Here is a 26,957-nt window from a genome sequence, read left to right on the forward strand (position 1 = left end):
ACAAATATGACAAAATGATTTTCAGTTGCATTCTACTTGCCTATCTCCAGCTAAAATAAGCTAAAAATAAGGCACCTATTGCCTAGGCATCTATCGCTTAAGCTTCTCCTACTGTCAGAGTAGAATGGAGAGAAAAGAGAAGCACTAAGGCTTTGAGGGAAATTCAGCTCTCATTGTAAGATGAAATACTGATTCTCCATCTCTATTGGACATGTCTCCTAGACAACTAGCCTAGACACTATGCTGAACTTTTAAATAACTAAACTGAAATGAGATTGCACTAGCCTCTGGGTTCGCGTTGCTGAAATTAGAAGCCTATTGCAGCCAACCTATTATTCGCTATGCTTTTCAGCTCTACGTTTATAAAATCATAGCATCTCCTACATACCTCTGTCATGGGAGGTACTATGAAAAGATACGATTTAAATATTATCATACATCAATACATTGCAGTAATGGGAAGTTTGGACCTGATCAGCAACAAGATGTCAAATAATTTAGATTATTTATTTATTTATTTATTTTCCCAGAACACATAGTTCAGTACAATATAGGAAACAATGCCACTAATAGCAAGTTTTTATCTTTCTTTTTTTTCCTAATGAAATTTGAAGTATTTATTTTACTGAAATTTATTTTACCGACAGTAGACCCTGGCAAACCGAACAAAACCTATAAGAAATTTATACAGATTATAATGGACTGCTGGAAGCTACAATCATTTCCTAATAGAAGAAGAGTTCCAATTTCATCTCTTGTGATCAAAAGAAGACTGTTGTGAGTTTGGAAGTGTCTAGAGTGAAGCTCTGTGTGACTGCTTGTTATGCAGTCTAAATGGAGAATCAATCCAGACAATGCTACTCTGAGATTCGATTTTTAATTTCAATTGTGACATTCTCTCCGTTAAAGAAACTAATGTCAAGTAAGCAACAAGGGGTTCAAGGGTAATGTAAGTCAAACAGGTTGTCTTTCCTAAGGTAATTGCTGCCAAAAAAAAAATTTAAAAAAAGAAAAAAAAAGGTCAAACTGCTACCAAAATTGTTCAGGGAAATGGCATCCTGCTGCAAGTATTATATGTCTGAAAACATTAATTCTGCATTGCAAATATATACATATATGTAAAGGTAAATATTTATATGTCTATGCATATATTAAATGTATGTGTGCAGATGCACATTTCTGTTATGATCTACACATTAAGACAAACTTCTTTATCTCCCCCTTGTATTGAAGAACTTAATGAGGTGATTAAATTGTTTATGAACAATGGCTTGATTTTTCAAACACTGCAATTATAGCAACCTTCAGTGTGAGAAGATAGATTCTCTGGTATTCTGAGAACTGGGAAAGTGAAGTTTCTCAGCAGGCACAACATTGGATCCGGAATTGGTGATGTCTCCTGCTCTTTTTCACTTTTTCTCTTAATGTTTCTAGGTAACAAAAGGCTTACTTAAATTTCCTGTAAAATGGCAATGCTAATGCATATAGCTGTTTCATAGAACTCTCCTGTTAAAGGTGGTGTTTTTACCTCTTACGTGCAGGTCTTGAATGAGACCATTTCACCTTAATCTAACCCACGGGAACTGCAAATCTGGTCACCTTTCCTTCATGGGCAGGATGTGACACCCATAATAGATTACTTTACAGTCTATTCTTTCTCATTGGATTTGAGAAGAAAATAAATTTATTAAAGAATAGAACGAGATGATAAGCAGCCTACAATCTTTGGCTTAATTTTACCACTAATCAAGACAGAGGGGATGTGGATCTACCTACAAACGAATGAACTGCTTCATGGAGTGACAGCCTTGGTAGAATACAGTGAGTATCTACTTCTAGCTGGGAGGTCAGCAGCATAGAAAAATGGCTTGTGAAGCTTCCCACGTACTAAGAAGAACAATGCACACAGTGTGTATAATCATAGGAGACAGAAGAGAGGTGGGCAAGACAACAGAGTTTCAGATGGACCATATCACAATGAAAAATCAGGAACGTACAAATGTTTCATTTCTGTCAACCCATGTCTTTCTTGGTGGACAGTGTGCACAGAGTAGAAAATTATAGTGACAACCGCAGTATACCCCTTTAAGGTTGGAACCTGTGTTAACTCATCTGTAGATAAATTAGCAGTAGGCTCCTGGGTTGCAGTTTAAGATATTCAAGCATTTGAAGCTCAGTGTTAAACATAACTCTTAAATTCTCCTTAAATAATCTTAAATTCTCCTACATGCAGCCAAACACCACCCTAAGTCCTCCAGCACTACAGACATCAGGTTTGATCCAATGCATCCAAAATGAAAGCAGTTTCCCTAGTGGTAGCTAAGACTGACAGAGAGTGCTATATATAAAACACAGTAATATCCCTGAACTCAGAAATATCACTGATATTTAGTTATCAACTTGCTTTATGAATATACTGAGAATCTGACTGCATGGAAGGAATTATGATAAATTCATACTTTGAATTCACATTCAAATTACATTTCTTTTCAGAATCCTTGGAATCCCTTAATCTAAAGCTTGATCTGAGAACTGTAGTGTGTATACTTTGGGGAAAACATGTACATTTGTGGACTGGTAATATGGTGCCTTTCTCAAGCCCCTTAATAACTTTTCCAAGAAAATAAGTTAACAGAGCTTACTTTCCAGCTTACTTTCCACTTGCATTTAAGGTTCTCACTGTGAATAAATCTATCAAATAACTTTCAGAGTGACTAACAGCTTTTCTGAAAACTTTATAATGTTGATGCAGCAATTTTTAAAATGCAAATATGAGATAAAGAAGTTTCATTTCTGATTCATTCACTGAAAGCGTGAATCCAAAACTGCCTCATAAGTAAAGCTTTTGTCCTTCAGAAAACTGTGGCTTTTAGTTCTACATATCTCCCCCCGAAGATCCCCCAGAAGTTCTGGTTATTACTTAATTTGTATACTTGTGAATATGCTCCACGGATATCTGCATTATGACTGCTAGTTCTGATCGATTTTCTATTTTCCCCATATGGACCGCACTGATCTTCTAAAACATGTTTTCATTCCTGCTCATGAGACTGTTTTGCATTTCATCCTTGGAAATAATGTTCTGTTTCTTTCAGACTAACTATCTTTAAGTGTATGCATATTTAACACTCATAGTCACTGGCATAGCCTTGAAATCCTTCCATGAGATACAGACCCATTTATCTGAATAGCATGGTAACACTTGTCACTTCAGACTGCCAAAATTCAGTAGAGCATTGTCTTATTATAGTTTTTAGAAGCAGCTGATAAAATCCAGCTTGCCTCTAATATTCCTATTTGTAACCCAGAAAGCTTGTGGAAGGCTGTCACTTGACAGATTTTGCTCCTTGCTAAAAATCATATTGGCATTGTTCTTCACCAGACTGCTGGTGCACTCTTCCTTTTGTCTGAACAGCTTTTAAGAACTTAAGATTTATCACCTTTTCCTAAACACCAAGACGATTTCTTCTCTTTCCTTCAGAAGTTTTCACAGTTGCCTTATCTTGCTAAAAAAATAAATAAATAAATAGAGGTCTTATTATAAGCCCAATGGCACTTATCATTTTCACAAGCACTAAGGACACAATGTCTCTCGAGCAGCTTGGCTAGGTCTGTGTTACTCAGAACTTTATTCTGGAGCTTCTTTTTGCCTGTTAATCTTCCATGGTCCACTGTAGTTTTGTGTGATTCTTAGGGAGGACATACTAAAGCACCGTGAGCGCATTTTCAATCACTAATTGAGTATTTCTACTTGCATTTTTTTCATGGCTATTCATTAATTTTCAATTGTGTCTGGAGTGGCTTCAGACACCTTTTCTGTTTTATTATATTGTGGCCCACATCATGAACTATAGAAAACACAACCAAAAAGGAATGGAAAAGTTCTAAGAGCCCCAGTTTCCCCAGAGTTAGCACTCACGGGTTTAGCTTGTAAATAGCATGGCACGAATCATTCAGTTCTAAACTTGGCCACACACTGGGCTCAGATTTGATTTTCTGAAGAGCTAAACACTTTCTGAAAAGATTTTAGGTCATTTCACTTAGGTATTCCTTCACTAATTGTTTAGATTTCCTTTTCCATTACTTAGAAGATTGACCATGTCCAGAAGTGTACTCTCTCTCCCACAGTGACGTGTACAACCTTGGGTGCCTTAGTTCAGCTGCAGATATGTAGGATGCTGTTCAAATTCTGGCATACAAATGCCTCATGACATTTCAAAAGCATAGGACAGATGAGGTTTGAAAGAGCGGGCTGGAGTCCTGTATCATTCTGGCATGGCACATAGGTACCCAAGAGCATGAAGCACCAATGTCCATATGCCTCAAGAAATCCCTACATGATAACTAAGCAGATCTCATTGATATAGGTAACATGCTACTGGAATTTTTCACAGAAGTCACCAGACCCCCTAGTTTAATAGTCTTTGTGTCATAAATGTCTCCAAGTCTGAACTGAACCCTACAGACATTTCATGTGCCTGAAGCTGAGCTGACATGGCATACAACAGAGAGTCAAAGGAATAAGTTCATTAAAAAGTGTTAAAATTCGTCCATAATGGTCATCAATTTAGTTATTTGTTTGAAGTAGGACCAAAGAGTTTGCACTGAAAACTTAAGTCATAAGATAAAATATCTTTATGAACTGAACATAGTATTATAATAGTTAACATGAAGATCTAAGATTCTTTGGTGGGACTCAGCCCCGAATGAGACACTCAGATATGTAGATGTTCCTCCAGAGGCACCATAGGCCCTGTACCACATCTGTGTCTACCTTCAGTATCATACCGCCAAGGAACTGAACTGCACTCTGGAGATCTACTGACCCTTCTCAGTGGAGTCTAGAAAGCAGCTCACCACATGTTGAATCTGAAAACCACATTTCATCAGCTGAAGCACTCTGTAAGCATCACTAATTGTACTGAGTTGTCTAAATATGGGTGTCTAATGCTATTTGAGACGCCCTCTAGTATCACATCTGTTCCATAGCTGCTGCTCAAGAGCTGTTTAGATCTCCCATGCTATATATCTGCCTGATCCATCTGGGTAACACTAGATAATCTCAGTATTGCAAATAGCACTCTACAAGCATTGTTCCTTATTAAGCTAAAAGCTGTTTTCATACATCCCTGAAATACATTGGGAAACACATTTAAACATAGTTGTCTGAATGAAGAGTTCTGAGATATGGTTTAGCGGCTTGCTGTAGCTATGGTAATGGGAAGATTGTATGACTAGATGATCCTGTAGGTCCCTTCCAACCTTGTGATTCTGTGAATCTATGATTCTATGATTCTATGTAAACTAATACTAACATAAATATATTCAGTAGTTTCTAACTGTATTGAATGAGATGGTCAATTTTTACTTATTTTTTAAATAATGTCATGCAGAAATAAATGTAACCCTTGGATTTTAATGCATTTATTTATTTAATTTCCGTGTAATTTTCATATGTGGAATTCTGTTATTTTCAGTATTATCCTCTGGGTCTTGCAGACATCCTTGGCCTGTTCTCCAAACTGGATAATTGCCAGTCATCCTTGTTGTGAGGTTTGTAAGCCCAAGTTAATATAGTAATCCTAATGAGAATACAGCACCATGCTAACAAAGACACACAGCCTTTGCATTGAAGTTTGCTGGCCTTAAGCCAGATTTCAGCACAAGTTAAATGAGTGTAGCTTTCTCTGAAGGCCAGGAAGATACACCGTAACTTACATTAAGGCAGATTCCCAGCAATCCGTAAAACAATCGATTAATTGGTTCAAACAGGTTTTGAAGGGCAAGATCTCCGAAAACACATGGCTAATGTTGGCACAAACAAAGACACAACTTTACAGACTGCTATGTAACCAAATGCAGTGTCCACTTGGTATAGGTATATGAACTGTTAGTACTGGGTTTTTACCTATGTTAACTGGGGATAAGGTACAAAGATAAAAATGTATATGTATTGGGTTTAATTGGCAAGGTTTGCTAGCAAGGAGGCAGCAGGTCTAGCACCTGTAATGAGTGTCCCATAGAAGAATAAATTCTACTTGGCTGCAAAAGGGATCTACCACTGGCCAGAGCTGAGCCGTGAGTAACAGCGGTTGTGCCTGTGGGAGAGAAGATTTAAGAAAGGGAAAAATGCATCACAAGAGCAGAAAAGAAGCCTATGGTGGAGTGGTCTCCCGTCCAACAGTGAACAGGGATATCCACAGCCTGATCAGATTGTTCAGAGCCTCCTTCCCTACTCCCCCGCCCCAGCCCAGCCTAGCTTTGAAAGTCTCCAGGGACAGGGTACTGACCACATCACTGGACAATCTGTTTCGGTGCCTCACCACTCTCACTGTAAAAGACTTTTTCCTTATATCCAACCTAAATCTACCCTCTTTAAGCTTGAAACCATTTCTCTTTGTTCTATAACCACAGACCCTGCTAGAGTCCGACCTCTTCTTTCCTGTAGCTGTCCTTTAGATACTGAAAGGCCAGTATCAGTTCACCTCAGAGCCTTCTCTTCTCCAGGCTGAAAAGGCTCACCTCTTTCAACCAGTCCTCGTAGAAGAGGTTCCATCCCTTGTATCATTTTTTTTGTCTCTTCTCTGTATGCACTTCAAGAGGTCCTTGTCTCTCCAGTACTGAGTGCTCCTCATCCGAATGTGATACCTCATGTGAGGCCTCATCAGCACAGAATAAATGGGGAAGATCACCCCCCTCAACCTGCTGACCATGCTTTTTTTGACGCAGCCCAGGATATGGTTGGCTTTCTGGGTTGCAAGAAATGGGTTGCTGGCTCATGTCCAGGTCTTTTTAGTCATGGCTGTACTCCATCCTTTCATTCCCCAGTTTGTATCGGTACAATACAAACTGCATCAATCCAGGTGCAAGACTTGTACTTGGATTTATTGAACCTTATGAGATTCATCTAGGCCCTTTGCTCAAGCCTGTCTAGGTCCCCCTGGCTGGCATCCCTTCTCCCCAGTGTTAACTGCATCCCACAGTTTGGTATCATTATTTTCCCTGGCTTAGAGTTGAGACAGACATCTTGAGAAACTTTTTTCCAAATGGTCGTATTCCTATGTACTGAGTATCCTTCCATCTTGGAAGAGAATAGGATGCTATATGGAGGAGTATCTTTTAGTAAACAGTAAATAAAATATTCAAACTGATAAGCAAGGTAAAAAAAAAAAGTCTCTTTTTCTCATCTGGGCTTTACTCAATCAAGTAATAAACATTTTCCTGGTAGCACTGTGGGCAAATGGTGGTCAAATTTCACACCCTAGAAGGTGTAACTATGTTAATTACATGATAGAAATTGCAAATGTTTCACATGGTACAATAAAGAAAACATACATTATTATCGATACTGAACTTCCACTTTCAGCAGTCACTTCTGGCCAACAAAATAACTTTTCAAATAGGAAGATTGAAGGGATGAAAGAAAGTGCAGCCATATATTATGCAGAGCTAGAAGTTCATCACAGCATCATGTAATCTACAGATCAGTTACTGGATTGCCCAGTGTTCCTGAATATTTAATTTAATCTGTTGTCAGTACAACCACTACAGTTCATGCCAACATCACATGTTAGCTGACATATATACGATTCCGCTGCTATGAATTTTCAGATTGCTAAGTTCTAATGGAACTATTTTTTACTTTGTCTGAATCTGTTTATAAGTTTGAAAGAACTTATCCGTGTGCTCGGGTGTATTGTAAGATTGTATTAGGTCTGTGAGCAAGTTGCAACTACTAGAAGGAAAACAGATAAATGATGCACTCTTTAAATATACTTCTAATAAAGGTTGAAAGATGAAAAAATAGATTAAAATATTTTCTAGGTAAATTTTTGTTTTCAATAAAAAATATTCTTAAAAGCTGTTTGAAATAAGAAGTAAATGATTTAGCTAACATAGTAATGAAAATAAATATACAAGATATTTTTATTCTGTGACATGATAAAATTTTGTAGGATTTATCAGTATATTTGACAAACAAGAAAAAATAAATAACTCTGTATTTAAAATCTTTATTTTAAAACAAACACTATAATATAGACTTGAATTGAAATGGAAGCAAAACTGGACTCAAAAGCAAAACTGGATTCAAAAGCCAAAGAAAGTAAAAAAAGAACAGCTGTAATTTGTACTTGGAAATGATACTGGAAAACACATGAGAAGCTTTAAACTTTTCTTCTCCAAAATATGCAGAAAGAGATATTTATCTATGGCAGCATCTCAAATACTTAAAAATTTGTTATATTCTTATAATGCTTCCAGGATTATTCATGTTCAGCCATGTAAAGTATATCAGTTCATTTGCTTAAATATACATAGATATAAGCTTATGTGTATATGCTGCTTTATACATGTAGCAAGTAATTTTCGGACTGCCATTGCGCATTTCAGCAAACTACTCAGATTACCTAACATAATGCAGTGTAAACTGGGTCTTTGTTCTTTTATATGCAACATTTCATAATAATAATAAGAGTAAACTTTGCTTAAAGATTCTATAAGTTATCACAGTAAATGAGGAAGATGCTCTAAGTTTTGGTACCAAACTGAAGAAGGGATTTCATAATGTTGTAAAGTTACTGAAATATTAAGAGAATATTAAGAGAAATTTTAAGAGAATTCACAAGACAGGTGGCAGTTACCATCATTTTGAAAACAAAAAACAAAAAACAAAAAACAAAAACAAAAAACAAAACAAAACAAACAAACAAAAAAACAACCAATCAACCAAAAAAAAACGGACCATCACTGTTACTGGATATCATTCAGAACATGTCTAATAGGTGTGTTAAGGTTATGTCTTCAGATGGGGCCCACTGCGGATTTAGTGAGAAGAAAACTTAAGGATCATTGTCAGAATTGCCAGGTATCCCTGTTAATGTCAGGGGGTTTGGAACCAGATGATCTTTAAGATACTTTCCAATCCAAACCATTCTGTGATTCACTCTAAAATCACTATGTGCCTAAATTAACTAAGGTAACTTTGTCTGAGCACTGGATCTTAGTTAAATTTTCTGATGACCGTTGTTGCCAAGGTATGTTACCTTGATTATCATAGTTGCTTGCATGTGCACATAAATCCTTTTGTGGATGAAAGCCAAATTTATTAACGGACTTGTGAGGCAGAAAATCTCTGGCAGAGGCAGAGGCTGTTTGCATACCTGGAAGCAAAGGCAGTTCCTGATTAAGGTCCTGATCTGGAATTAAGGGAACAGCCGGTTTAATTCCCTGCTCTGTCACAAATTTTTGTGACTTTGACCTGGTCATACTGAATATATTCATTTTTATGTGTAGGTACATCCAGCTTTCTCTCTCTGAAGTAGCTCACATACACAGACATATCTGTGAAATATGCAGCTTCTTGGAAATTAATGCATTCAAATTATCTTTCAATATTCTCTTAACAGACATCACAGGAGTGGAAATACCTAAAATAAGTTTTAGTAACTATGAGATCTTTCTCAATGAAATTTAGGAAAAAAAAAATAAAAAAATAAAAAAATAAAAAAAAAAATGCAATAAAGCACTTTAATTATCCTCTTTTGAGCTCATCATGAACCAAAACTATTTGAAGAGTCTTCCATCATTCTGATTTAGATGCAATCCAGATGGTATTTCCTGCTAAATGTTACTCTTTACAGAGCTGCTAATTCAGTGTGACTGGCAAATGGGATACTGGATGGTAGCTTCACTTGAGTCCCACAAATCAGAACTGTTTGTCCTCATAATAGACAGCCATTATTCCTTCAGTCCTTAGTATTGGTGGCTAGGATTGATCTGAAATTACCTGTTCAAATATCTTTAATAAAAATAATAGGATGACTAGAATTTTATACTGTCATTTCTTCAATTCAAAGCAAAAATTATATTGCAATTCAAAGCATGAAAAATTGAACATTTAAAAAAGGGCAGAAAAGGTTTAATATGATATTACATATTTCCAGAAGCCAGATACTACTTCATAGTTGTCCTAGTCAATAGTCTTAAAATTAAGGAAAAGATTATCATTTCATTTCTACTCCTGTTTAGTATTCACTTTTGTTTCAGACTCTGGAAGAGTTGGACACAAAGCAACTGCATAAATAAGCCTGACATTCTTTCTAGCAATGTTTTGGGGGGCAGGAGGGGGGGGGGGAATATGATGGTGAAATTGGAAGACTTAAGGAAGGCCATTTATGTTACCCAGGAGGATACAAATCAATAAAAGTTCATGGCTCAGAGGTTCTCATTGATTGGAACATACTGGTAGCAGAGTAATTTCAAAAACCAGCGTAAGGTTTGCCAACCCCACCACATTTTCTGATTGTACACAATAAAATGTTATGATCTATAAACAACTCTCTACAGTACAGGCTTTTGAATGTCTTAATGTGTTTGACTTAAACATGGATCAGCTGAACACTGACAGTGACTTCTTGAAATATTTTTCAAAGAATTATATGTCACAAAACATAAAACGTTTAATATGGGGAAAAAAAATCTATGAAATATGATCATAGGCTGAAAAGCACAGATATTATAAAGAAAACAATCCTCCCTTAGGAATATTGTATTTTGCTGAAAAGAAATTATATGTTGTATGTGACCCTTATAAAAGTACCTAACTAAAGTCTTCTGTTCATTCATTAACTGTTGAAGACATTGTTGGCTGTCAGAGTTAACTCATGCATGTTGCCATGACAGTAATTTACTGCAGACCAGGGAGTGGGAGGAGGGTGGATAGGGAAACAACCATTTCCATTCCTCACAGATATATCTCAGTTAAGTTCTTAAGCAAAAATTGCCTACTCTACTAGTTGTTGCTGTGGGGAAAAAAAAAAAAACAAACCAAAAAACAAAAAACCAAACCAAAACAAAACAAAAAACACATAGTTTATGTTTGAGCTCTATTGTAGATTATTCTGACTCATGGGACGCACTATGAATGAAAATATCTACTGCTCCAAACTGTGGAACAAAGTACTACATAGTACATTCACTCCTGCTGAACCAAAACACAATGTTCAGTTGAAATATAAACAAGTAAGATACATATATGTTTTGGTATAAGTTTGCTATAACATTAATCACTTTTGAATTATGATAAAACATACTCTTTGTGAGGAAAAAAAGTTAAACGTTAAAATGATCATTAAAATGCTATAGGATATGGAATTTTAACTGTTATCAGTCTTATTTCATATTCATGCTAAATGAGAAAATCATTCAAATGCTTGATTTGGGATCTTAGGTATAACTAATGGGTTTAATGCAAGTTTTCAGTACTACAGTAAGAAAAAATCTACTATGAAACAACTAAGAGTGTCTGTCAAATCCAATAATGGTGTTTACTTCACTTCAGTTTGCCATACTCTTTTGCCACTGGAGGTAAATGAAAACCTTTTGAAGCAGTAAGTCTCTTTAAATTGATTAAAACTTGTTTTAATTCATACATGCAAAGTAAAGATAAATAATAGAATAAAATTTATTATAAAACATAAGTACCGTTAAGAAGGACATATTAAAATTGAATGTTTCAGTTGTGAGCAGAAAAGTCACCCTTAACTTGATGAGTCAATGTTTTGCAAATTTCTTGTCTGTGTTCTTTTAACATTTAGACTAGACACAGCTAAGGGCTAGAAAACTATATGACTTCTGGACAGGTGAACCAGGTTATTCTGATTAATTAAGGTGATGCTTTCTGTACAATTTTGTCTCAGCCACCTGACAAACCTTCTTCACCAAAAGTGGGTCCTGTCCTTACACTGTGCATACATCCAGTCTTACCATTTTCTCTTCTTTTCCTAGTGGTCCCCTCAGCACTTCCAGAAGTGGAAGACTGTGTAATACAGTCTGACCCATAAGGATAGCTGGCTTTTTCTTAGTCATACTCCAGAATACTTAAGGACCAGCAGATGTACTGCTATTAGATTTTGACAAGTCCCTGTGTGTGCCCCTGTGGCTGCGCTGAGTTGCATGGTTTAGGGCAGGTGTCCAGGTATGCTTTAAATAGGGTGGGAAGTAGTACAAAAGAGATGGACAGTGTGTTTCATGCATAAAAAATACTTTTTAAAAGAAAAGAAAAAAAAAAAAAAAAAAAAGGAAATTATTCTGTTAGAGGATGGAGGCCAAGTTTTACAATAATATACCAGGTTTCTTCTATAAGACAGCAAAGTAGATTAGAAAGAAGAAGAGGATGACCATGAGGTTCTTACCTCAGACTCAGACGTTAGATATATTTGAAGATGAATGGCACTACAGGGAAAAATTTTAGGAATTTTGTATGTCAACGTTTCCTAATAGTCTGTGAATTTTGCTTCATCAATGGTCTGTGAACTTTTCTTCTTCAACGGAATTACATCGTTGCTCAGTTCAGCTTCACATTAATTAATATGATTTATTTATTTATTTATTCTTTAACGTGATTGTAGAATCATAGAATCATAGAATGGTTTGCATTGGAAGGGACCATTAAGATCATCTAGTTCCAGCTCCCCTGCTATAGGGAGGGACCCCTTCCTCATCACTATTAAAATCCCCGCATAGTTACAGAATGGCACTGCAGATTTTTGCAGGGTCCTGGTCTTTGTGTTAGACTGACACTACCGTCTGACCAGTAAAGTCTTGACAGAAATTTCAGAGAGGAGATCCTCAGAAGTATTACAGAAGCTGAGACCAAATTCTTCCATGTAAGTCCTACATCGAATGGATGATCTTGGAGCCAAGCTAGTATTTCTTTAAACATGTTTCCTCCGTGAAGATGACAAAACTGAGCAGAAGTAAAAACTACTAGAGACAAATAGACATCCTCACAGCTCTCCTGGGTGGCAGTGTCCACAAAAGCAAACACTGGCTGAGAAAGCTTGTCTTCAGTATATTTCAGTCTACCCTAACAAAGTAGAAAGCTTGCTACAACCTCCATCTGGTACTTCATATATATTTAAATACAACTAAGGTAAAAAAAAGGGTTTTCAAAAACCATCACTGTGCAGAGGGAAAAAAAAAAAAAAAAGACCACACCATCCCAGCCTAAATCAGGAGTAAAACAAATCACGAATTCTTGAGCTTTCCTTGCCATGATTAATTATGTCATCCATTTGCAAGGTTTAATTCACATTTACATAGTCTTATCAGAACAACTGAGGCATGTTGAAAAAAAAAATAATATATATATATATATGGCTAAAAATCGGTATCCAAGAGGATAATTATAAAAATATGTTTCTGTATCACTTGTCAGTTCAAAACACCTGAATACAGCCATGTTTTAATGCTTCCCATTTCTCTTCTCATGCTCACATTTTCCTTTCACATCACCTCTGCTCCAACTCATAGACTGGAGCCAGGGAGCAGGGTGTAAATCAGCCCCAAACTGGTGCTTTTCTGATTTTGCCTGCTGCTGTTCCTCCTCTTCCAGCTGCTTCTCCTTCTGCTCTTCTGCCATTTTACAGAATAGGGGTGATAATCTGAGTTTTTCAGGTTCATCATTTGACAAATATTTTTGAGAAAGAGAGTCAGCCTTTAATAAGTCCAGTTTCCATCATGCTTGTTTGGTAATTTCCATAATAATTTCCAAATTGATAGCTAGATTAGCAATGAACACTTAACGAGGGCTAGTAAGGAATTATTTTTGCCACCATAAAGCCATAACAAGTTGCCAGCAGTATCTTGGCACCACTGTCTCCAATTGAATTTCACATGGGGAACATGGCAACATGGACATTTATGAATAAAGATTTAATCTAAAACTTCTAAATTTTTTATGCTCAATTACCATGGATTTATCCAATATATTTTAAAACAGCTAAGTTGTACACTCTACTTTGCAAAAGCCACAGCAACTGAATATTCCTGTAGCTGCAGATTAAAATTTGGGAGACTCATTTGGGAGAGAACATATGTCCCATTGTGCCATTTTTTCCTCATAAAGCAACAGCTTCAATGGCAGTGCCATCAAATAATCTTGCTATTATTTCAACTAATAGAGCTATTTAAGTCATTAGATAATTGGGTATGTCATGGATTCATCTGCTCTTCATTTCCAGTACTTGAAAGATTAACAAAATGAATTCAACTGGCAATAAATTTTTTAAGAGCTGAAAAATCTATCTGGGGAATTGCCAAAACTAAAAGTAGTACCTATAGCTTAAAATGCCTCATCTGCAAAGCAACAATTCAGTATATCTTTACCTGAATGACATTTATCATGTGCTTTCCATTTAGATACTTTGAAGAAATTGTGTCCTTAAAAGATATTCTCTTTGGAGGTTGTGAAGGTATTTGTTTTTTGTCTCATCTTTTATTCTGTAGTCATACCTCAAGAAAAAAATAGAAAGAAAAATCAAAATGGCCAAGATCATAATGAATTAAAACCAGTCTGCATAAATAAATATCAGTTTTCTCTTTACTTAAATTGAACTGGATGATTTTATAACAGCAAAACACAAAATTATGTTTAAAAAGAAAATTAAAGAAAAAGTAATAAGACCACAGTATTAGGTGCATTTCTCCTCAATGGAAGAACTCTCTTTTAAACAGTTTATTCTACCTTTTTGACCATGATACTTATCTTACCTGACCGAATGCCTCTATTTTATTATAAATTACAATAAAATATGTCCCTTCAAAAGGAATATAATACATTTTCTTGCTTTCATCACCTTTATATTCCTTATATTCCATTGGGGGTAGGGGGGAAAGGAAAAAAAACACACTTTTTTCCCTGAATACAGAAGTTTTTGTCACATGCAATTAGTCATATGTTTTTGATGTCTATGTATTGAAGCTGAACACAATATCACTAGATTATATAAAGAAGGATACAGCCTCCCTGCTTTGTGATCATATTCTCTTCATATGCATTTTAGAAAATCACAATAGATTTTTCCTTCTGCCTAGTCAAGTTGCAAGGTAATACATAATTAGCTAGGTAGGAAATGTAACAGAAAAAAAGAATATTTATATCCTGCAGAGTAAAATCACATTTTGAACTGTTCCTTAGGAAGGACTTTGAGTTTGCAATCCTCTCTTTAGCAGATTTATAATTTCTCTCAGTTCTATTCATTTCAAATGCCTGCAGAGACCTTTTTCAGTCATTAGAGAACAATTGAAACTTTCCATCTTTCATCAGAAGCCTTTGATGATGCACTGACTACAATGAGGTGCAGAATCATAAAGGCTTCATATGTCCTTCACTGACCTATTCATTAAATGAGAAATCATACGAGCAGGCTTTGGAACACCTTCTGAATTTCTGACCACAAGGGAAAGAAGTACAGTCATAGAGCATAACAGTAGATTCCTACCTAGATGATCCATTCTCAACCCTATCAACTCTATCTCCCTCTTTTTTTTCTTTTTTTTTTTTAAATATTCTATTACAGTTGAATGACCAACCTGAACATCATTTTTCTCTATTAGTCCTAAACTCTATGTCCCCACATTCTGCAAGAATATTTGGAGACAGTGATAGTTCTGTAAACACCATTTCTATAAGCATAGAAATACTTTCTACCTAAAATGTCATCCTTGTGATCCTTGTCAAAATATGGACAAAACTGAATAAGCATAGAAATGCATCTTTCTGATTCCAAATTCTGAATAAAAAGTTAAATAAAAATAAGCCATTTCTATAAATAGCAAACCATTTTTTTTTTGATATTTTAAAAAGCATTTTAACTTTTTTGTTGTTGTTGAATTTGCAAAAGATTTGTCAGTTCCTCAAGAAGGTTGCAATTTTCAGTAAAAATCTGGTATTCTGAAATGAAAGAATCTTATAAAGAGTACTTGACTTAGTAATCATCTATTGCACAGTACTTTTCATAAGCCATGATATGCATATTTATAGAGAGAAAATACCCACAAATTAATTATAATTCTTTACAGTGAAAACTCATTAGAAATGATGTGTTCATCATTTCATAAATGAAAGCCTTTCTGTGAATGAATACAGTGGTATAATTGCATATGATAAGTATTTTTCAAAATGGTCTATTGATTATACTTAACAACACTGTTAGCTGACCTGCTAATAAAACTGAAACCCCAAGGTACACAGTTTTCCTGCTCTGTAAGGTCTGTAAGTAACTATTAGCATTACAGATTCTGCAATGAGTCCCACATCTGCCATTGTCCATACTGACTGCTCCACTACATATGAGTAATCTCAGTGCTTTCAGGGAATAGACTCACATTGCTCAAGATACAACTCAGACTCTTATCAGGACTCTAAATTTCATTTTCTAAATATAGGCTATGCTATTGACAATTGGAACTCACCACTGTAAATAAATGCATTGAGCACTGAGATCAAGATGCACCTGAGCAAGATGTGGTATGTGTTCAACTTTCAACAAGATTCACTGAACTCTGCACACTAATTTAGGATTTTTAAAAACATGCATTTTCCAAGCCTGGTCTAAAAATATGTTTTTCTTATCCACAGTGTAGCAACAATTCTGTCAGTGAGTATCTTTACTCATTGCTTCAAACTCCCTACATGGATAATTCTGCATGTACAATTACATTCCACAAACCTACATTTCATCATATACTGAAAAATCTAAATATTTGGTAGCTCTCTTGCTAGCAGATAATGAATTCCTTCTTGCTCATTTTTCTTAGAAAAGTAGACAAGATGAAAAAAAATGTGAATATTCTACTTAAAAGATGTATGATATTAGCTCCTACTTTAAATATATGCAGTTACTTAACTCACAACATTTGCATTTGTCTTCAAATGTTAATTCCACCCTGATCAGACCAAAAGCTGGAAGAAAAAAATGCTGATATTTCACAGGAGTAGATTTTAATCTGAGTACCAGAAATTGGGCCTCCGCATGGAAGAGATTTTTCATAAATAAATGAAATAATCTTAAAAGGAATCCCATAGAAAAATATTTGTGAAATGTTTCTTCATCTTTTTATTATAGATGCATAAGTATATTGATAAACAAATACCTAGTAAGCACTCACCTGTGTACCAAATTATGAATTCTCTTCACATTTTGGAGAAACAAATTAGTATTCATAAGCATTTCTGATAATCTTACGACACAAGTAATTCTTAAAAGTTCAGATTTTTTTTAATATATCACTGAATTTTTAACAATGGGCACTTTATACAATAGTATTAATTAAAGGAATATTTCTATGTTTTATATAATGAAGTCTTGAAAATAATGATATCTCACATGTAGTGGTGACAGTGTTGTTAAAACCAAGATATCCTGATGAATGTCAGCCAAGCTTGCTCCCTGGGAACGTCACGACTTCTATCTGACAAACTGTTTCAGATATTTACAAAAAAGATTATGCAATTTTATTTAATTGAAAACATTACTTTTGGCTACAAACATTCTCTTAGAAAATATCTTTTCTGATGTTCTTATTTGCCCATCTGAGATACCATTTATTAGAAAAATACAGTAACAGCATGATGAATATCCATTTTCCAGTCTTCTGATTCAAATTAAATAGAAGTGGGCAAACTAGAGCCTCCTAGGAAAACCATTTTCAGTTGTTATCCATACAGCATATTTTGATATACAAATAACTCAGACAAGAGTTTTTTGAAACATTTGGACTTCTCCTAAATGAACACCTTTACTCTATTGTTATATGAGGACTGCAATTATTAAGATGAATTCCCTGAGTCTTTCTACGTAATAGGCCAATAGTGACACTACTTCCTCTGGATTTATTTGGCCAATAAATGTACTTTCTGTCCTACACTGAAAGTGCATCACAATTTACTCTGCCATTTCATGATATATAAATTCTCTCCACAAAGAAAGAAACAACATAGCCCTTAGGGTACAAACTTGAATCAAAGTAAAGAGCTGCACTTTCAATTGCTTTAATCTTTGTAATAACAACAACAACAACAAAAAAAGATGCTTTCTTTTCCATTAAAATTGTATAAGAAAAATAACTCCTGGCTGACTTCAATTATCATTTGATAGGCTAGCAAGGAACTTATAATTCCATCATTACATATTATAAGGTAGTACTGTCTTACTCAGTTTGTCTTCCTCAGTTTCAAAATAAACATATTCAGAGTCCTGTATAATATATAATGAAGTTTCTGAAAGATTTTATTTTTTTTTTTCCACCATAATGACATTAAACTTTAAAAATTAATTAGGGGGAAGAGGATAGATTTAAATTAGGTGTTAGGAAAAACTTATTTGCACAGAGGATGGTGAGGGCCTGGCATAGCCTACCCAGAGAATGCCCCATTCCTGGAGGTGTTCAAAGCCAGGCTGGATGAGGCACTGAGCAGCCTGAGCTGGTGGGTGACATTCCTTCCCATGGCAGGGGTTAAAACTGTAACATCCCTTCCAACCGAAGTGATACCATGACTCTATGACTCTGTGTAAAAGAATGAGAAAGGACCCAGTTATCAGCACAAGATGTCATTTAGAGGTTATATTATAAATATTTTTAATAAGTGTAAGTTAAGCACTATTTAAAAACAAATGATGTTTGGACATTTAGACCATCATTTGAAATATATGTCTTTAAAATCTCAATCTGTATCTCCTTTATGACAAAATCCCATAGTGAGCCTATATCTCATTTACACTGATAGCTATTTATACAATTCTGGCAGGGTTAAGGGGACTCTGAGTGAGTGTAAATGTAATTAATATATGTTCAGTTGATCTTTCCCCGATCTACAGTAATATTCTAATATATTATTTACCTTCAGCTGAAACATTAATGTCAACTGAAAACATTAATTTTCAAAATCCTATATAAACTTAACACCAAACTTCACCCTTAAACATGTTGCTAGGTGGAATTTAGTTCATATGTTGTACTGTAACCTTTCTCACTGGTAAATGTGTAGTTTTGACTGTCAGTGATATTAAAATGCTACTCAAGCCAAGGGAGATGTTCAAAGGATGAGTGCATTTCTGACAAGAACACATGTAAAGCCTCGTTTCTTCTCAAAATATAACAAGATCACATTTCATCAGTATCTATCTGTCATGGCTTTGATTCAAATAGAGCTAATTTCTTTCCTTTTTTTTTCTAAAAAAAAAAAAAAAAAAAAGTAAAAAAAAAGATTTGTACAAGTAGAGGCTTGTACAATGCTGGCTTTTAAAATTATTATTATTTTATTTTTGATGAAAATAGTGTAAATAGCACCCTGATGTTTCTGTTGTTGGTGAGCAGTGCTTTCACAGAGTCAAGGACTCTTCTATTTCTTGTGATGCCCTGCCAGTAAGGAGCTGGGGGTGCATAAGAAGATGGGAGGGGACACAGCCAGGACAGCTGACCTGAAACAGCCAAAGGAATATACCCTATAATGTGGTAACATGTTGAACAATAAATGCTGAGGTAAAGAAAAAGAAATAGGAGAGACATCTGAGTGATGGCATCTCTCTTCCCAAGTAACCATTAAGTGTGATGAACCTTACTTTCCCAAGAGTGACTGAACATCTTCCTACCAAAGGGAAGTAGTAAACAAATTCCTTGTTTTGCTTTGCTTGTGTGTATGGCTTTGCTTTACTATTCAGCTGTCTTTATCTCAACTCATGAATTCCAATTCTCTCCCCCACGTCCTAGCATTTTGATGGCTTGGAATCCAATAGAAGAATCCAGTCCACAAATGCTTGGCTATGACACCAGTGCTACCGGCACGGCTGTAATCAAGGAGTAGTTTGCCTCAGTTGATGAGGACTGAGTTAAGGACCAATTAAGTAATCTGGACTTCTATAACTCCATGGGTTCTGATTGGATGCACATGAGGGTGCTGAGGAAGCAGGCAGAAGTCTTTGCTAGGCTATCTTTGGTAAGTCGTGGGGAACAGGAGAGGTGCCTGACGACTGGAGGACAGCAAGTGTTAACCCAGTCTTCAAAAATAGAAAGAAGAAGGACCCTGGCAACTATAGAATGGTCAGACTCACACCCCTGGAAAGGTGATGGAACAACTTATCCTTTGTGCTGTCTCCAAGCATATCAAGGGTAAGAGGGTCACTAGGGGCAGTCAGCATGGTTTCACCAAGGGGGTCGTGCTTAACCAAACTGACAGCCTTTTATGAAGAAATAACTAGGTGGATAGATGATGGTAAAGCTGAGGATGTGGTCTATCTTGATTTTAGCAGAGCATTAGATATTGTCTTCCACAGCATCCTCACAGCTAAACTGAGAAAGTGTGGTCTAAAAAATCGGGTAGTGAAGTGGACTGTGAATTGTCTGAAGGAAAAGAAACCAGAGAGTTGTGGTCAATGGGACAGAGTCTAGTTGGAGGCCTGCATCTAGTAGAGTATCTCAAGGATCAGTACTGGGACCAGCACTATCCAATATATTTATCAATGACTTGGAAGAGGCAAGAGAGAGCACTGTCAGAAAGTTTGCTGATGACACAAAACTGGGAGGAATGGTTGACACACCAGAAGGTTGTGCTGCCATCCAGCAAGACCTAGACAAGCTGGAGAGTTGAGAGGTGAGAAATTTAATGAACTATAACAAATGCAAGTATAGAGTCCTGTATTTGGGCAAGATCAACCCCTGGTACCAGTATAGGCTGGTGTTATAGTTTTATGATTTTTGGTTATTGGTATTCCACATCATAACAGCATGTAGTACACAGGGAGTTAAAAAGTTAATGCTCCAGTTCTGGGCACCTGTCCAGAAGAAAAGAAGAACTACATATCCCAGAGGACTTTGCATTCAGAGAGAGGATATAACTCATCATCTGATGTCTCTTTTTTCCTTTGGCTCTCCTCTCTGCTGCTCAACCCGACTTCACATTTCACCTCAGAGTTATGGTGAGGCCTTTCCACCTTTCAAACACTCTCTCATTATATTTGATTTTATTAGCTTCACTTCTAATTATATTGGATTATAGCATGTTATCTTGTACTCCAGTACCATAGGTAATTAGTTTTGGCATGGAACAGGGCCAAACCAGCCCATAAACTGTTGACAGTTGGGGACTGACCTGTTGGAGAGCAGCACAGAAGAAAAGGCTCTGGGCGTCCTGGTGGACAGCAGGATGACCACATGCCAGCACTGTGCCTTTGTGACCAAGAAGGCCAGCTGCATCCTGGGGAGTATTAGAAGGCTTGTATTCAGTAGGTTGAGAGAGGTTCTCCTTTCCCTCTACTCTGCCCTGGTGAGACCGCTTCTGGAGTATTGCGTCCGATTCTGGGTTCCTCAGTTCAAGAAGGACAGGGAACTGCTTGAGATAGTTCATTACAGAGCTGCAATGATTAAAGGAGTGGAGCATCTCCCTTACAAGGAAAGTCTAAGGGAGCTAGGTCTCTTTAGCTTGGAGGAGACTGAGGGCTGACCTCATTAACATTTATAAATATGTAAAGGATAAGTGGCATGAGGATGGAGCCAGGCTTTTCTCAGTTACATCCAAAGACAGGACAAGGGGCAATGGGTACAAGCTGGAACATAAGAGGTTCCACATAAATAGGAGTAAAACTTTTTCAGAGTAAGGGTAACAGAATACTGGAACAGACTGCTCAGAGCTGTGGGGTCTCCTGAATGGAATGTCTCTCTGGAGACATTCAAAACCCACCTGGGCATGTTCCTGTGTGACCTGGTCTAGGTGTTCCTGCTCTAGCAGGGGGAATGAACTACAAGACCTTTCAAGTCTCTTCCAATTCCTGATATTCTGTGATTATGTGATACTGTGATCCCACCTAGAGAGACAGAGTAAGTGGCTGTGTGGTGCTGGGCTGCCTGCTGCGGTTAAATGACAACATCTCTTTTTGGTGCCCAACATGGAGCTCAAAGGGTTCTAGATGATGACAGATTTGATTGGAGTGTGGAGTGTGTTAAACCAAATAAATAGATGTTACAGCTACCGTACTTGTCATGGGGCTTGCTTACCTTACCTAAGAGTCGAGTGCTTGTTAGTGGCTGCTTTTGATTCTGCCACTTGCTCTACCCCTTATCATCTGGCTTTGCTGTACTTAAATCCTGCAGCCTGGTCCAAAAGGACAAAGGGTGGAGCTTGTAAAGGATATGGCTTTAAAATTTTGTAACTGGTGGTTTGAGTTGCACAAAATATGATGTCTTACAGCAGGAACCACCATTACTAACAGAAGATGATCCTCACAGGAAGCAGTGCAAGTGCAGCAGCAGCCCAAACTGAGATAGCTTTGGCAGCCAGGAATTAATGCAACACACTGCCTCTCTTAGAGATCACCAGCGAGATCACCAAAACAGAGAGCTAAGTGATGGACTAAAAGAACTCAGTTGGAATTGTATGGACACTTCACAAGGGTGGTCCATAGACTAAGGGAATGATAACTGTATATTAATTGGAGGGTAGTGATTAATGAGGATGTATTAGGAAGAGTGAGACCTGAGAATGATGTAAGCGATATGGAATAACTGTTGAATAGTGTCATGATACCTCATACCAGATGGTGTCATGCTCAGCAATAAAAGCTGGAATAAAGAAGGGGAAGGTGGAGGACATTTGGAGTGAGAGTAATTTGTCTTCCCAAGTAACCATCACATGCCATGAGCCCAGAGAGTGACTGAATATCTGCCACTGATGGGAAGTAGAAAAGGATTTCCTTCTCTTGCATTGCTTTTGTTCTAGTACTCTTCCCCATACCTTCTGTGAAGAGAGAGTGATTATAGTAATCACAATATTAAGTAAATCAGACATTAGACTTTAGTTGTTTTTTGTATTACTGCTGCCTTGTCAGATTTTATTAGAGTTCAACATCTGAAGGTTAATGTTTTACAAAAATTAAAAAATATATATAATGCTTGGAATTAAGAATAATCACAAGTTACAGAGGGTAATATATAAAAATATATGAATTATGAAATGGCTTTAAACAGTGAATGAGATGCATCTCCCTGCAATCCCAATTCATATGTGCTTTTGATTCACAATGAGACTGCATATCTATCTTGTAGTTGACCTTTCTTAGAGCTCCCATGGGAGGGATGCATCCACAACTACCTCCTGCAGCATGTCCAGGGCCCACAGTATCCAGATAATTCAAGTGACTGAGTACATCACTGTGCCTACTTGTGTAACATCTTTAGGTTTTACTTCTGAGGGCACTGGTGCATTTGTTTTTCTCCATGACTTAGTCAAGATGCAGCCTATATCAGTGCCTGTGCTGTCAGCAAGGTATTGGTATGATCAGAGCAGGAGACTAATAATAGGCATATTAACATATACATCCTGGTGGTTTTGATTTTTCAAGCAACTTGGCAAATATGGGTGTATTTTTTTGTTTGTTTGTTTTGTTTGTTTGTTTTTGTTTTTGTTTTCCTACTTTGGTATTCTTTTAGAAGGAGCACAATTCAATTTTGCTATAAAATTCCACATCAGCACTAATGAACGTATTCATCATCTGTCATGTGATGGAGCAAATGGGCCTGAATGAAGGAAAAAGACAAAAAAGTGTGACCAGGTCAAATGGATGAACTTAAGAAAATGAATTTCAAGGAATGAATAATTGGATCAAAGTTAGACACTACTGTGATCATAGTTAGCTATTTTATTAAATGTATTGTGTCATTATCAATCTGCAAGTATATTTTAGAGAGATTTGTTATATGTAGGTTACTTCCTTTGCTGCTGTAAACTAAAAAGGCCTATTTACAGCATGTGAAAATCTGCTTCACTCATTACAGCAAATTTTCTCTACGTAGCTAAATTAGTTTGTTGTGAGTGTATTCTATTCCATTTATTAGCAAGAAAAAGATCTATGACCTTGGTTACTTTCCTTTGAAAGCAGTCCTTTATCTCAGAATACAGAGTGTGATGTGAATAATGCTGCTACATAGAAGCCTGAGAAAGAAAGTGCTATGTGGAAAATATGGAAGTAATGTCTTGGGAATTTCCCTATGAGCTTCACAGCCTGGCAAGTGTGACTGAAGGCTCTCTCTCCAATGGTGACATTCTTTAAATCCTGAGAGTGAATAAAGCAAGGAGCTTCCAAGACAACATCATTTTAGCTGCAAGCAAATTAAGGCTGTGATGAAATATAAAAAGTAAAATGTAAAGAAATGTTATGGAACTTGCAACTGGAATGTGTTTCCATTAGGCTGGAGTGTGCATAGAGATTATATGGAAATTGTTTGTTTTAGTTTTTTGTTTTTCCTTTTTCCTTTTCTGCAAAGATTGCAGCAATCTCTGTCCCTGAATTACTCATTACAAACTTACACAGCACAGCTGGTGTTCTGTATAACCCACTGGGCATTTGTTGACACTATACTGAACAGGTATATTTACAGTTCTCGGGAGAAAATGGTATTGTATGTGTTTTCAAAACTCTCCTAAAACATCTGCAAGGTACAATGAAAACAAAATACAACAACAACAAATAGTCTGTCACTTCAATCAGCAAATGCTGACTATTAGGAATTAATTCACCCTCTACTACATCCTTGCTGGCTTATTTATTTAACTGCCAGGTAAAGGAAAAGCAAGACTAGATTAAATTTGCCCCAGCAATTCAGATATTGATGGTAAAAACTATAGGAAAGTATAAACGGAAAATTCTGGCACTAGGCAATATTGTTCAGCCTAGCAGAGAAAAAGGAAAAGATATAAACAAATTCAGTTGGAAGAGGTAAACCTAGCAAAAGTTATGGTTCTACTACTTAAGGGAGCTAATTTCAAACTCATCAAAATAGTCCTTAATTTACTCAGAATGACTGATGCTATGTAAATTCAGGTCGTGGTTATGAGTGAAGTCATATTATAACACTGAGTATTTATGATTGAATGGAAATAGTAAAGCCTGTCTTTGTAAAGGAGATTAATCAAAATGGGGGGGTAACTAGAGAAGGTCAACAAACGATGATTAAGAAATCCTACAAGCATCAGTGTTTCTGAAATGAACAACAGTAGTACTGCAATTTAGTAAACTTTTATTTGCTGAGGGTAAATTCTTTGAAATAATTTGAATGAGAAAAAAAGAAGAAATTACCTTTCCAAGAGAGCAGAGGGATTACACAGCCTAGCTGCTCAAAGCACAGAACGTGATGAACACACTGCTGTGATTATGTGATTTTGCTCTTTGTGGCAGTGCAGAGCAGAGATTCATTACACAGCAGACCTTTTCCAGACATATGTTCTAATGCCTGACTAGTTTGAGTTTGATTAAGAAGAATAAACATAATTTGCTAAACACAAGAGTTTATTGCCATTTGAGATACCTAAATTTCTAACTTCTAAAACAAATATCTTTAAAGGATTTAGGAGAAAAGTATGTACTCCTTGATGCAGTTGAGAGAATTTGGGAGTTCCAGTCATCTTGACTATCTTCCTGCTGGTAAATACACTGGACCAAGGTCTATCCTTGCTCGTAAGAAAGAGTTGCACCATGCAGGACCATATGGCTATGAGCTTCTACTTCTCAAAGTGAGGCAGCCTTTCCCACCCCATAGGTGGTCCGACGACCTTGTCAAGGCATCTTCTGGAAGATCAGCGTGTCAACTATGCTGGAAAGTCTCCAAAAAAGCTACACGGCAAGAATGGTCACATTCTACTACTTGAGTAACTTCCCCTGCCCCCTACAGGTAAAACTCTTTCAGGTATGCAGCAGTTTCACATCACAGGGTAGTTTCTGTTCGGACTCCTCATGAGTTCCACTGATAGGTAGATCACTGAACAAATAATGGAGGTTACTGCATCTAGAAAGGCTCAGAGCAGCCTGGAAAGAGGGAGGAAAAAGCACGGAGCACAGGCATGGAGCTCTGACATGGGAGCCAGAGCCTCTTGGCTCCCAAAACTTAACCATATTGGCTGTAATTACCTTGTTGTTCTAGTCTGCAAAGGGCCTCGGTCCTAACAATTGACAAATCAATATATTGTGTGCTCTCACTGCATTCAGTCTAAACGCAGAATAATTATGATACTGTGATTACTCTGAAATGCCTAGAGGATTCTTTAAGAAGACTCTTTAAATAAACCTATTAATATAAGTATTTTGCACTGTCTGTTCTTTCCTTAAGAAAAAAACTGTCTTGTACATGTCACAGCACTGGTGCCATACTGTAAGAAATATTTAAGATGATTTGCACATTTGTGTACATTTTCTGAGTTACAGTTTTAGGGGTCATATGTTTAATGCCCTTAGAGATTAAGAAACATGTTTCAGCATATTTTAATGCTGCTAATCTTTTCATTGTTTCACTGCAGTTCAAAAGTGCAGATACTGGTACTGGCTAGTCAGTAGTTCCCACTTGGCGGTAAGCTCTGGTATGTGCTTCGCAGGCAGTCTCACAGCTGCCATTGAAAAAGATTAATGCCTGAAGCCCACTTAGGGAGATGATATAGGCTCTATTTTGACATCATGTCTACTGTTAAATGCTTGATTTGAAGGAATTTTTCACTGATATTTTAATCATTGCATATGGCATTCTGCTTTGGGAAAGTGAGTAAAAACACTGGGGTTTTTTGGGTTTGTTTTTTTTTGTTTGTTTGTTTGTTTTCTTTGCTTAATTCTCTAGACATTTGTATAGATTCTCGTCTAGAGCAACAAGTCCATTTTCAGCTTTTGTAAATCAGAGTCCAGGAAGATTTTGCTATTATAACCCAACATCAGAAAAATCAATAAATGTTAAATTTCTCTCTAGGTGCCTTCTAGACAACATCTATAAAAAATGCTGATACTAACAATATGATGGGAAGCCAAGCTTATCTTTAAGAGAAAAAGGAATGCATTACTCTTCCTTTTGTTTTGCATTCAGCTTCAGAAAATTGGTATCCTGTATATTAGAGCACTTTCTAAACTCTCCAGGTTGCTTACGTGGTAACAGAAGTCAGGAAAGTAAGATTTATCAGCATAATTAATTATTTTTGCCCTGCATACAGTACACTGGTGCCACCTACAGACATGAGTAAAAGCATTCCTAAAAACATGCACTTCAGTCTGTGAAGCTGCAATCCTGGATATTAATTAACATGTTTATTTCACTGACTATGACTAGAATGCTAATAGCTTAACCACTGGAGATCAGCTCTCCCTTGA

General features: G+C 36.5%; 1 protein-coding gene across 13 annotated transcripts in view; it reads right to left on the bottom strand.

Moving 5' to 3' along the window:
• The window catches only part of GPC5 (glypican 5), a 508,496-nt gene that overhangs the window by 362,823 nt on the left and 118,716 nt on the right, over positions 1 to 26,957 (bottom strand). Inside the window, exon 6 of one of the 13 annotated variants that reach the window (XM_085536019.1) lies at positions 14,170 to 14,295. The exons of 11 other annotated variants lie outside the window; for them this stretch is intronic. In XM_085536019.1, coding sequence (XP_085392145.1) covers positions 14,199 to 14,295 — 97 coding nt within the window. In that variant the 3' untranslated portion in view covers positions 14,170 to 14,198. Of the gene's footprint in view, positions 1 to 14,169; positions 14,296 to 17,046; positions 18,352 to 26,957 lie in introns of those variants that run through there. One more of the 13 variants, XM_085536017.1, reaches the window with a different exon arrangement.

Source organism: Coturnix japonica, chromosome 1 (genome assembly GCF_054131305.1).
Source record: "Coturnix japonica strain WE chromosome 1, WE-NBRP24, whole genome shotgun sequence".
Taxonomy (NCBI): Eukaryota; Metazoa; Chordata; class Aves; order Galliformes; family Phasianidae; genus Coturnix; species Coturnix japonica.